Genomic DNA, 13,127 nt, shown 5'->3' with positions numbered 1-13,127 from the left:
GCGCTTCTCACGAGTGGGTGAGAAGTCCCAGACAACGACAAGGGTGGAAAGGTACGATCAGCGGGAACCCGGTGTGTGTCCGCCCTTGCCTGGGTGCCGGGTTCACTGCAGAGGATCGACCGCATCTGGAGGAGGGGTCACAGTCGGTGACCTCAGGTGACATCACCAAGGACCCGCCCAAAAGCTGTTTGTGAGCCATCTCGCTGGTCTGTGAGCCATCTTGCTGGTCTGTGAGTGAAGCCGTTCTGAATGATGAGTTGTTCCTATTCTATCTCTCTCTTCCCCCACGTTGTCCACCGCCATGGCAACGATTACTGCGAACTGAACTACTAAACTGGACTGAACTTTGAGTCATTTTGAAATTGGTCATTTACCCCTAGACAACGATAGAGCTTGATTGATGCTGTTATCTTAATTCTGTGCACATGTGTGTTTATCATCACTGAACTGTTGCATTTATTATCCTTTCGATTACTGTGTTGCTTGTTTCTGTAATAAAACTTTCTTAGTTCTAGTACTCCAGACTCCAACTGAGTGATCCATTTCTGCTGGTTTGGCAACCCAGTTACGGGGTACGTAACATAAGTGGGGTTCTCGTCCGCGATTTTGAACGCTAAATTTGGGACGGAGTAAATTGATTGGGTTAAAATTCCCGAAAGAAAGAAAAGACAAACAGCAGAAATGGAGGTTGAGGAATTTATAAAGGCGCCGACCTTGGAGGCATTAGAGGATGCCAGGAAATCGGAATTGATAGCTGTGGCCAAACGGGTGAATCTTGCTAAGGTGAAGTCGACAATGAGGAGAGAGGAGATACACAGAGCTATTGTAGAGCACTATGTATCTAAAGGTGTGTTTCCCCAAGGTGAGCTGGGGGAGGTGTCTATTGAAAAACCTGTTGGAGACGCGGTACAGGTACAGTTTGAAAAACTGAGACTCGAGCACGAGTTCCGGGTACGGCAGTTAGAACACGAAGAGAAGCAGGTAGAAAGGCAAGAGAGAGAAAGACAGTTGGAGAGAGAAGAGAGAGAGAGGGACAGACAGTTGGAGAGAGAGGAGAAACAGAGGGAAAGGGAATTTGAGCTGGAGAAGTTAAAGATAAGGGCCGAGCAGGGGCTCGTGCCGAACCAAGGTGGAGGGTTCCGGGCGACCCAGGAGGTTAGGCTGGTTCCCCCATTTGACGATACCGATGTGGATCGGTACTTTCTCCACTTCGAAAAAGTAGCTATAAGTCAGGACTGGCCGAGGGATAAGTGGGTTGTCTTACTTCAGAGTGTACTGAAAGGGAAAGCCCAACAAGCTTACTCCGCCTTATCCGCGGAAGATGCCCAGAAGTATGAGGTGGTGAAGGAGGCCATCCTCAGGATTTATGAGTTGGTCCCGGAGGCATACCGGCAGAGGTTCCGGAATGCGAGGAAGCGGTGGGACCGCACGTATTTGGAGTTTGCTCGTGAGATGCAAACATATTGTGAGCGTTGGTGCGCCTCGAAAGGGGTAGAGGGGGATTATGACAGACTGCTACAGCTGATCCTGATTGAGCAGTTTAAAGGTTGTGTCCCTGAGGGTATGAGACCCTACCTCGATGAGAAAGAGGCAGCCACGTTAGCCGCAACTGCTAAGTTAGCGGATGAGTATGCGTTGACGCATAAAATGAAGGTTGCCCCGAGTAAAGGCTACCAGAAGGGTAGTCAGGACGGCGGGGAGAGTCCACCGGAAAAGTCAGAAAGTAAGCCGGGGACTAGTGAAAAGGATAAGGTAGACCGGGAGCAGTCTGGTAGGAAGTCTCCTGGGGTCGTCTGTTATAATTGTGGGAAAGTCGGACACTTTGCGTCCAGGTGCTTTGCCCCAAGAAAGGAGACGGGGAAAGGAAAAGCGGAAATTTGGAATGGCTGTATTGAGCTGTTAAGCGAACCGCTAGGGAAGGACAGGTCTGAAAAAGTCCAGGAAGGGCGCGAGAGGTTTATCTCGGCCGGACTGGTGTCAGTGAAAAAGAGGTTAAAACCAGTTCCAGTGCGGATCTGGAGAGACACGGGAGCGTGTCAGTCACTAATACTGAAGAGTGTATTAGAGTTTAGCTCAGAGACCCAGACTGGGGAGGTAGAGGTCAAAGGTGTTGGGGAAGGGACAGAGTCAGTCCCTTTGCACCAGATACATTTACAGAGCAACCTGGTCTCTGGACTAGTCACGATCGGGGTGAGGTCCGAATTACCGATGAAAGACGTGGAAGTCTTGCTCGGTAATGACATCGCCGGAGGAATCGTGTTCCCAGTCGTGAGATTGACGGGTCAGCCTGCCAGCATGGAGGCCCCGCCCGCGATGGTGAATTTGGCTGAAACATTTCTGCCAACCTTGTATGAGACAGGGTGTAGTGAGATAAGAGGTAGTGAGGGAGCTGGGACGGACGTAGCAGTAGCCAGGAAAGAATTTGTGCAGACGCAGGAGCGAGACGAGGGGCTGATGGTTTTTGCAGAGACAGCTCTCTCTGACACAGCCTTGACAAGGGAACTAGTAGGCTATTGTGCGGATGAGGAAGTGCTAAGGAAGAAAGGGAAATCAAGGACAGTATCCGCAGATGAGGAGTGGGGGGTGATGCAAAAGAGTTATGGGGATGAGGTTTTTAACATGGCCCACGAGGTACCCCCCGGTGGACATTTTGCGGTGCTGGAGGAAACAGTTGGTGGAATCATGAAAGAGAGTTACCGGCTGCCCAGGGGGAAGAATGTTATTGATCATGACCGACGCGAACTGAGACGGTCACCGGCTTTTGATATGCTAACAAACCTAGTCGGTGTTAGCGTGGAAATCAATGAAGCTAGGGGCCCCCTGTTAAGAGAAAAGAACCATTTTGAAAAGATTAGGATGGGATCGGTCAGATGGGAGAAGGCTATTGTTTTGGCCAGGTCTACTGATAAGGTCTCTCCCTTAATCCCCGAAGGAGTAATTAAACGACTCGCACCCATGTGTTTGATTGTCCCGAGGAAATGCAAAGAACTGGGACGTTGGGTTATGTCTGTTACAATAGGGCAGCCAAGTAAACAACACCCATATTTTTTGAGTAATTCAGTGACTAAAGGGCTGATGAACACAGAGGTGTGTATTGGCAATTTAATACGGCTGTCTGAAGCCAGCTTGATAGTGAACCTTGAAAAAAATGAATTCGGCCACACGAGAGTCACTTACCTGGGAATTGTGGTGACACAGGGGCAGCTGGCAGCGATGCAAGCTACACTGCAGGCTATCGCTGACCTCCCAACCCCGACAGACAAGAGGGCCCTCAGAAGGCTTTTGGAGATGGTGGGGTACTGCAGGAAGTTTTGCAATAACTCTGCGGTCAATACCCGTCCCCCTCCTACTAAGCCCTTGCGAGAGAAAATTGAGTCGGAATGGGACGACCCTTGTTATTGTGGTCCGGGACAAAACCAAATGAGAGGTTACATTGGTCGCAATTCATCAGTGTTTTTGGCCACTATGAAGTTTGCTGAGTTGGAGCCTGGTCTAAGGGATTATTAATAACACGTGTAAAAGGAACAGAAAATGTGACGACTGTCTGTCAAGGTGTTGACAGCTTCAAATTCTCTGTATTAGCTAAATAACTGTTAAAGATGTATATTGTGTATGTATCAGATAATGTAGTCATGTTTGTAATTTTTACCTCCCGGTAAAAATCCTTAAAGGGGGGAAGTGTTACGAGAATACACATAAAATTAAGATGTTTGCTGGCCTGGGCTAGCATCAGTAGTTGGTCTGCCACCTGCCCTCAGGGGAAGGAGAGATAAGGAACAATGGAGCAGCGTCTGGAGATGTGTAATGAAGGGATGTGGGAGGAAGAGCTGTCTGGAGCGGCTCCCCCCTTTGAACCCTGAACTGTTTGAAGTGATGGACAGGCGATACCCCAGCAGGGGGATAAAAAGGGACAGGTTCGCTAAGACAGACACACACGCCACCCGAGGTAACGAGACCCTGGAAGCGGTGCGCTTCTCACGAGTGGGTGAGAAGTCCCAGACAACGACAAGGGTGGAAAGGTACGATCAGCGGGAACCCGGTGTGTGTCCGCCCTTGCCTGGGTGCCGGGTTCACTGCAGAGGATCGACCGCATCTGGAGGAGGGGTCACAGTCGGTGACCTCAGGTGACATCACCAAGGACCCGCCCAAAAGCTGTTTGTGAGCCATCTCGCTGGTCTGTGAGCCATCTTGCTGGTCTGTGAGTGAAGCCGTTCTGAATGATGAGTTGTTCCTATTCTATCTCTCTCTTCCCCCACGTTGTCCACCGCCATGGCAACGATTACTGCGAACTGAACTACTAAACTGGACTGAACTTTGAGTCATTTTGAAATTGGTCATTTACCCCTAGACAACGATAGAGCTTGATTGATGCTGTTATCTTAATTCTGTGCACATGTGTGTTTATCATCACTGAACTGTTGCATTTATTATCCTTTCGATTACTGTGTTGCTTGTTTCTGTAATAAAACTTTCTTAGTTCTAGTACTCCAGACTCCAACTGAGTGATCCATTTCTGCTGGTTTGGCAACCCAGTTACGGGGTACGTAACATAAGTGGGGTTCTCGTCCGCGATTTTGAACGCTAAATTTGGGACGGAGTAAATTGATTGGGTTAAAATTCCCGAAAGAAAGAAAAGACAAACAGCAGAAATGGAGGTTGAGGAATTTATAAAGGCGCCGACCTTGGAGGCATTAGAGGATGCCAGGAAATCGGAATTGATAGCTGTGGCCAAACGGGTGAATCTTGCTAAGGTGAAGTCGACAATGAGGAGAGAGGAGATACACAGAGCTATTGTAGAGCACTATGTATCTAAAGGTGTGTTTCCCCAAGGTGAGCTGGGGGAGGTGTCTATTGAAAAACCTGTTGGAGACGCGGTACAGGTACAGCTTGAAAAACTGAGACTCGAGCACGAGTTCCGGGTACGGCAGTTAGAACACGAAGAGAAGCAGGTAGAAAGGCAAGAGAGAGAAAGACAGTTGGAGAGAGAAGAGAGAGAGAGGGACAGACAGTTGGAGAGAGAGGAGAAACAGAGGGAAAGGGAATTTGAGCTGGAGAAGTTAAAGATAAGGGCCGAGCAGGGGCTCGTGCCGAACCAAGGTGGAGGGTTCCGGGCGACCCAGGAGGTTAGGCTGGTTCCCCCATTTGACGATACCGATGTGGATCGGTACTTTCTCCACTTCGAAAAAGTAGCTATAAGTCAGGACTGGCCGAGGGATAAGTGGGTTGTCTTACTTCAGAGTGTACTGAAAGGGAAAGCCCAACAAGCTTACTCCGCCTTATCCGCGGAAGATGCCCAGAAGTATGAGGTGGTGAAGGAGGCCATCCTCAGGATTTATGAGTTGGTCCCGGAGGCATACCGGCAGAGGTTCCGGAATGCGAGGAAGCGGTGGGACCGCACGTATTTGGAGTTTGCTCGTGAGATGCAAACATATTGTGAGCGTTGGTGCGCCTCGAAAGGGGTAGAGGGGGATTATGACAGACTGCTACAGCTGATCCTGATTGAGCAGTTTAAAGGTTGTGTCCCTGAGGGTATGAGACCCTACCTCGATGAGAAAGAGGCAGCCACGTTAGCCGCAACTGCTAAGTTAGCGGATGAGTATGCGTTGACGCATAAAATGAAGGTTGCCCCGAGTAAAGGCTACCAGAAGGGTAGTCAGGACGGCGGGGAGAGTCCACCGGAAAAGTCAGAAAGTAAGCCGGGGACTAGTGAAAAGGATAAGGTAGACCGGGAGCAGTCTGGTAGGAAGTCTCCTGGGGTCGTCTGTTATAATTGTGGGAAAGTCGGACACTTTGCGTCCAGGTGCTTTGCCCCAAGAAAGGAGACGGGGAAAGGAAAAGCGGAAATTTGGAATGGCTGTATTGAGCTGTTAAGCGAACCGCTAGGGAAGGACAGGTCTGAAAAAGTCCAGGAAGGGCGCGAGAGGTTTATCTCGGCCGGACTGGTGTCAGTGAAAAAGAGGTTAAAACCAGTTCCAGTGCGGATCTGGAGAGACACGGGAGCGTGTCAGTCACTAATACTGAAGAGTGTATTAGAGTTTAGCTCAGAGACCCAGACTGGGGAGGTAGAGGTCAAAGGTGTTGGGGAAGGGACAGAGTCAGTCCCTTTGCACCAGATACATTTACAGAGCAACCTGGTCTCTGGACTAGTCACGATCGGGGTGAGGTCCGAATTACCGATGAAAGACGTGGAAGTCTTGCTCGGTAATGACATCGCCGGAGGAATCGTGTTCCCAGTCGTGAGATTGACGGGTCAGCCTGCCAGCATGGAGGCCCCGCCCGCGATGGTGAATTTGGCTGAAACATTTCTGCCAACCTTGTATGAGACAGGGTGTAGTGAGATAAGAGGTAGTGAGGGAGCTGGGACGGACGTAGCAGTAGCCAGGAAAGAATTTGTGCAGACGCAGGAGCGAGACGAGGGGCTGATGGTTTTTGCAGAGACAGCTCTCTCTGACACAGCCTTGACAAGGGAACTAGTAGGCTATTGTGCGGATGAGGAAGTGCTAAGGAAGAAAGGGAAATCAAGGACAGTATCCGCAGATGAGGAGTGGGGGGTGATGCAAAAGAGTTATGGGGATGAGGTTTTTAACATGGCCCACGAGGTACCCCCCGGTGGACATTTTGCGGTGCTGGAGGAAACAGTTGGTGGAATCATGAAAGAGAGTTACCGGCTGCCCAGGGGGAAGAATGTTATTGATCATGACCGACGCGAACTGAGACGGTCACCGGCTTTTGATATGCTAACAAACCTAGTCGGTGTTAGCGTGGAAATCAATGAAGCTAGGGGCCCCCTGTTAAGAGAAAAGAACCATTTTGAAAAGATTAGGATGGGATCGGTCAGATGGGAGAAGGCTATTGTTTTGGCCAGGTCTACTGATAAGGTCTCTCCCTTAATCCCCGAAGGAGTAATTAAACGACTCGCACCCATGTGTTTGATTGTCCCGAGGAAATGCAAAGAACTGGGACGTTGGGTTATGTCTGTTACAATAGGGCAGCCAAGTAAACAACACCCATATTTTTTGAGTAATTCAGTGACTAAAGGGCTGATGAACACAGAGGTGTGTATTGGCAATTTAATACGGCTGTCTGAAGCCAGCTTGATAGTGAACCTTGAAAAAAATGAATTCGGCCACACGAGAGTCACTTACCTGGGAATTGTGGTGACACAGGGGCAGCTGGCAGCGATGCAAGCTACACTGCAGGCTATCGCTGACCTCCCAACCCCGACAGACAAGAGGGCCCTCAGAAGGCTTTTGGAGATGGTGGGGTACTGCAGGAAGTTTTGCAATAACTCTGCGGTCAATACCCGTCCCCCTCCTACTAAGCCCTTGCGAGAGAAAATTGAGTCGGAATGGGACGACCCTTGTTATTGTGGTCCGGGACAAAACCAAATGAGAGGTTACATTGGTCGCAATTCATCAGTGTTTTTGGCCACTATGAAGTTTGCTGAGTTGGAGCCTGGTCTAAGGGATTATTAATAACACGTGTAAAAGGAACAGAAAATGTGACGACTGTCTGTCAAGGTGTTGACAGCTTCAAATTCTCTGTATTAGCTAAATAACTGTTAAAGATGTATATTGTGTATGTATCAGATAATGTAGTCATGTTTGTAATTTTTACCTCCCGGTAAAAATCCTTAAAGGGGGGAAGTGTTACGAGAATACACATAAAATTAAGATGTTTGCTGGCCTGGGCTAGCATCAGTAGTTGGTCTGCCACCTGCCCTCAGGGGAAGGAGAGATAAGGAACAATGGAGCAGCGTCTGGAGATGTGTAATGAAGGGATGTGGGAGGAAGAGCTGTCTGGAGCGGCTCCCCCCTTTGAACCCTGAACTGTTTGAAGTGATGGACAGGCGATACCCCAGCAGGGGGATAAAAAGGGACAGGTTCGCTAAGACAGACACACACGCCACCCGAGGTAACGAGACCCTGGAAGCGGTGCGCTTCTCACGAGTGGGTGAGAAGTCCCAGACAACGACAAGGGTGGAAAGGTACGATCAGCGGGAACCCGGTGTGTGTCCGCCCTTGCCTGGGTGCCGGGTTCACTGCAGAGGATCGACCGCATCTGGAGGAGGGGTCACAGTCGGTGACCTCAGGTGACATCACCAAGGACCCGCCCAAAAGCTGTTTGTGAGCCATCTCGCTGGTCTGTGAGCCATCTTGCTGGTCTGTGAGTGAAGCCGTTCTGAATGATGAGTTGTTCCTATTCTATCTCTCTCTTCCCCCACGTTGTCCACCGCCATGGCAACGATTACTGCGAACTGAACTACTAAACTGGACTGAACTTTGAGTCATTTTGAAATTGGTCATTTACCCCTAGACAACGATAGAGCTTGATTGATGCTGTTATCTTAATTCTGTGCACATGTGTGTTTATCATCACTGAACTGTTGCATTTATTATCCTTTCGATTACTGTGTTGCTTGTTTCTGTAATAAAACTTTCTTAGTTCTAGTACTCCAGACTCCAACTGAGTGATCCATTTCTGCTGGTTTGGCAACCCAGTTACGGGGTACGTAACATAAGTGGGGTTCTCGTCCGCGATTTTGAACGCTAAATTTGGGACGGAGTAAATTGATTGGGTTAAAATTCCCGAAAGAAAGAAAAGACAAACAGCAGAAATGGAGGTTGAGGAATTTATAAAGGCGCCGACCTTGGAGGCATTAGAGGATGCCAGGAAATCGGAATTGATAGCTGTGGCCAAACGGGTGAATCTTGCTAAGGTGAAGTCGACAATGAGGAGAGAGGAGATACACAGAGCTATTGTAGAGCACTATGTATCTAAAGGTGTGTTTCCCCAAGGTGAGCTGGGGGAGGTGTCTATTGAAAAACCTGTTGGAGACGCGGTACAGGTACAGCTTGAAAAACTGAGACTCGAGCACGAGTTCCGGGTACGGCAGTTAGAACACGAAGAGAAGCAGGTAGAAAGGCAAGAGAGAGAAAGACAGTTGGAGAGAGAAGAGAGAGAGAGGGACAGACAGTTGGAGAGAGAGGAGAAACAGAGGGAAAGGGAATTTGAGCTGGAGAAGTTAAAGATAAGGGCCGAGCAGGGGCTCGTGCCGAACCAAGGTGGAGGGTTCCGGGCGACCCAGGAGGTTAGGCTGGTTCCCCCATTTGACGATACCGATGTGGATCGGTACTTTCTCCACTTCGAAAAAGTAGCTATAAGTCAGGACTGGCCGAGGGATAAGTGGGTTGTCTTACTTCAGAGTGTACTGAAAGGGAAAGCCCAACAAGCTTACTCCGCCTTATCCGCGGAAGATGCCCAGAAGTATGAGGTGGTGAAGGAGGCCATCCTCAGGATTTATGAGTTGGTCCCGGAGGCATACCGGCAGAGGTTCCGGAATGCGAGGAAGCGGTGGGACCGCACGTATTTGGAGTTTGCTCGTGAGATGCAAACATATTGTGAGCGTTGGTGCGCCTCGAAAGGGGTAGAGGGGGATTATGACAGACTGCTACAGCTGATCCTGATTGAGCAGTTTAAAGGTTGTGTCCCTGAGGGTATGAGACCCTACCTCGATGAGAAAGAGGCAGCCACGTTAGCCGCAACTGCTAAGTTAGCGGATGAGTATGCGTTGACGCATAAAATGAAGGTTGCCCCGAGTAAAGGCTACCAGAAGGGTAGTCAGGACGGCGGGGAGAGTCCACCGGAAAAGTCAGAAAGTAAGCCGGGGACTAGTGAAAAGGATAAGGTAGACCGGGAGCAGTCTGGTAGGAAGTCTCCTGGGGTCGTCTGTTATAATTGTGGGAAAGTCGGACACTTTGCGTCCAGGTGCTTTGCCCCAAGAAAGGAGACGGGGAAAGGAAAAGCGGAAATTTGGAATGGCTGTATTGAGCTGTTAAGCGAACCGCTAGGGAAGGACAGGTCTGAAAAAGTCCAGGAAGGGCGCGAGAGGTTTATCTCGGCCGGACTGGTGTCAGTGAAAAAGAGGTTAAAACCAGTTCCAGTGCGGATCTGGAGAGACACGGGAGCGTGTCAGTCACTAATACTGAAGAGTGTATTAGAGTTTAGCTCAGAGACCCAGACTGGGGAGGTAGAGGTCAAAGGTGTTGGGGAAGGGACAGAGTCAGTCCCTTTGCACCAGATACATTTACAGAGCAACCTGGTCTCTGGACTAGTCACGATCGGGGTGAGGTCCGAATTACTGATGAAAGACGTGGAAGTCTTGCTCGGTAATGACATCGCCGGAGGAATCGTGTTCCCAGTCGTGAGATTGACGGGTCAGCCTGCCAGCATGGAGGCCCCGCCCGCGATGGTGAATTTGGCTGAAACATTTCTGCCAACCTTGTATGAGACAGGGTGTAGTGAGATAAGAGGTAGTGAGGGAGCTGGGACGGACGTAGCAGTAGCCAGGAAAGAATTTGTGCAGACGCAGGAGCGAGACGAGGGGCTGATGGTTTTTGCAGAGACAGCTCTCTCTGACACAGCCTTGACAAGGGAACTAGTAGGCTATTGTGCGGATGAGGAAGTGCTAAGGAAGAAAGGGAAATCAAGGACAGTATCCGCAGATGAGGAGTGGGGGGTGATGCAAAGTACTCCAGACTCCAACTGAGTGATCCATTTCTGCTGGTTTGGCAACCCAGTTACGGGGTACGTAACAAATGACACCCAGGTCTCGTTGCACCTCCCCTTTTCCTAATCGGCCACCATTCAGATAATAATCTGTTTTCCTATTTTTGCCACCAAAGTGGATAACTTCACATTTATCCACATTAAATTGCATCTGCCATGAGTTTGCCCACTCACCCAACCTATCCAAGTCACCCTGCATCCTCTTAGCATCCTCCTCACTGCTAACACTGCCACCCAGCTTTGTGTCATCCGCAAACTTGGAGATGCTGCATTTAATTCCCTCATCCAAGTCATTAATATATATTGTAAACAACTGGGGTCCCAGCACTGAGCCTTGCGGTACCCCACTAGTCACCGCCTGCCATTCTGAAAAGGTCCCGTTTATTCCCACTCTTTGCTTCCTGTCTGCTAACCAATTCTCCACCCACACCAATACCTTACCCCCAATACCGTGTGCTTTAAGTTTGCACACTAATCTCCTATGTGGGACCTTGTCAAAAGCCTTTTGAAAATCCAAATATACCACATCCACTGGTTCTCCCCTATCCACTCTACTAGTTACATCCTCAAAAAATTCTATGAGATTCGTCAGACATGATTTTCCTTTCACAAATCCATGCTGACTTTGTCTGATCATTTCACCGCTTTCCAAATGTGCTGTTATCACATCCTTGATAACTGACTCCAGCAGTTTCCCCACCACCGACGTTAGGCTAACCGGCCTATAATTCCCCGGTTTCTCTCTCCCTCCTTTTTTAAAAAGTGGGGTTACATTAGCCACCCTCCAATCCTCAGGAACTAGTCCAGAATCTAACGAGTTTTGAAAAATTATCACTAATGCATCCACTATTTCTTGGGCCACTTCCTTAAGCACTCTGGGATGCAGACCATCTGGCCCTGGGGATTTATCTGCCTTCAATCCCTTCAATTTACCTAACACCACTTCCCTACTAACATGTATTTCGCTCAGTTCCTCCATCTCACTGGACCCTCTGTCCCTTACTATTTCTGGAAGATTATTTATGTCCTCCTTAGTGAAGACAGAACCAAAGTAATTATTCAATTGGTCTGCCATGTCCTTGCTCCCCATAAGCAATTCACCTGTTTCTGTTTGCAGGGGACCTACATTTGTCTTTATCAGTCTTTTCCTTTTTACATATCTATAAAAGCTTTTATAGTCCGTTTTTATGTTCTCTTCCAGTTTTCTCTCATAATCTTTTTTCCCCTTCCTAATTACGCCCTTTGTCCTCCTCTGCTGAACTCTGAATTTCTCCCAGTCCTCAGGTGAGCCACTTTCTCTGGCTAATTTGTATGCTACTTCTTTGGAATTGATACTATCCCTAATTTCTCTTGTCAGCCACGGGTGCACTACCTTCCTTGATTTATTCTTTTGCCAAACTGGGATGAACAATTGTTGTAGTTCATCCATGCAACCTTTAAATGCCTGCCATTGCATATCCACCGTCAATATCTGTTATTCTCCTTGTTCTTGGTGGTAGTGGCTAACTGTTTGTAAGGTGCTGTCAAAGACTGTTGTGATATTAAATATATAATACTATTTTACCAACATTTGGGATATGCATTTAAATATGTTTTTTAATTCAGGAGTTTAAACATCTTTGCTAAACTACAGAATAAAGAAATTTTCTATGAATTCTGTACGTATATTGCTCCACTCTCTACTTATGACAGTGTGGCTAGGCTCAGCTCGTATCATCTATGAATTTGCCAATGATGCTACCGTTGTTGGCAGAGTCTCAGATGGTGGTGAGGAGCTGTACAGAACACCCTCACTGAATATCTTAGGAGTAGCTTCTCCCACTTGGCAGTCAGATTTCTAAACCCATGAACACTATTTCATTATTCGTCTTTCAAATTTTATATTTATTTTTGTAACCTAAGGTTATTTTTAAGTCTTGCACTGCACTGCGACTGCAAAACAACTAATTTCACAATCTATGCCAATGATAATGAATCTGATTCTGATGCCAATGTCCTTGCTATTGACGTTCACAGCATCTTCAGTAAAATTTTTCATTTGAAATTAAAACTTGCGTGAAGAATGCGTGAGCTAAGGTATTGATTGTTGATTGTAAGTTCATTTATCATATGTTCTCTGTATCTCTTATTAAATAGGAACAGAGCTCCTTGGCAAAGCTGAGAGGACTGCTTACTCAACATTGGGTGTCTGCATGTTTTATGCCATAGGCTACATTATTCTGCCACTCTTTGCATTTTATATCCGTGAATGGAGGATGTTACTCCTTGCCTTGACAATACCAGAAGTTCTGTACATTCCCTTTTGGTGGTGAGTGAATATTTTTGGACTGTTATTAATATTATTTTTAACATGTACCAGACAACCCACTATGTAGGTTTAGAACACAGATGGAATATAGTTCCCAACATTTAAAAACACACATTTTACCCCTCTTGATCCAAAATGACTTTTCTCAGTAAAATTTTGACCCAAATTGGACTTGGAATTGGGAGTCATGTTTGGTTTTGTTCTTTTAAGGGCACATAGCTCAAAGCCCAACCTGAAACTGGACTTTGAG

The 13,127-nt window shown here is 47.9% G+C and overlaps 1 protein-coding gene across 7 annotated transcripts in view; it reads left to right on the top strand.

The window, feature by feature from the left end:
- LOC134347182 (organic cation/carnitine transporter 2-like) overlaps positions 1-13,127 on the top strand; it is a 143,620-nt gene that overhangs the window by 69,946 nt on the left and 60,547 nt on the right. For all 7 annotated transcript variants that reach the window (XM_063049428.1, XM_063049425.1, XM_063049429.1 and 4 more), the window contains one exon: positions 12,706-12,877. In XM_063049428.1, coding sequence (XP_062905498.1) covers positions 12,706-12,877 — 172 coding nt within the window. The remainder of the gene's footprint in view (positions 1-12,705; positions 12,878-13,127) is intronic.

Source organism: Mobula hypostoma, chromosome 5 (assembly GCF_963921235.1).
Source record: "Mobula hypostoma chromosome 5, sMobHyp1.1, whole genome shotgun sequence".
Taxonomy (NCBI): domain Eukaryota; kingdom Metazoa; phylum Chordata; class Chondrichthyes; order Myliobatiformes; family Myliobatidae; genus Mobula; species Mobula hypostoma.
Note: the sequence above shows the minus strand (reverse complement) of the source record. Positions and strands in the feature narration are given on the sequence as shown.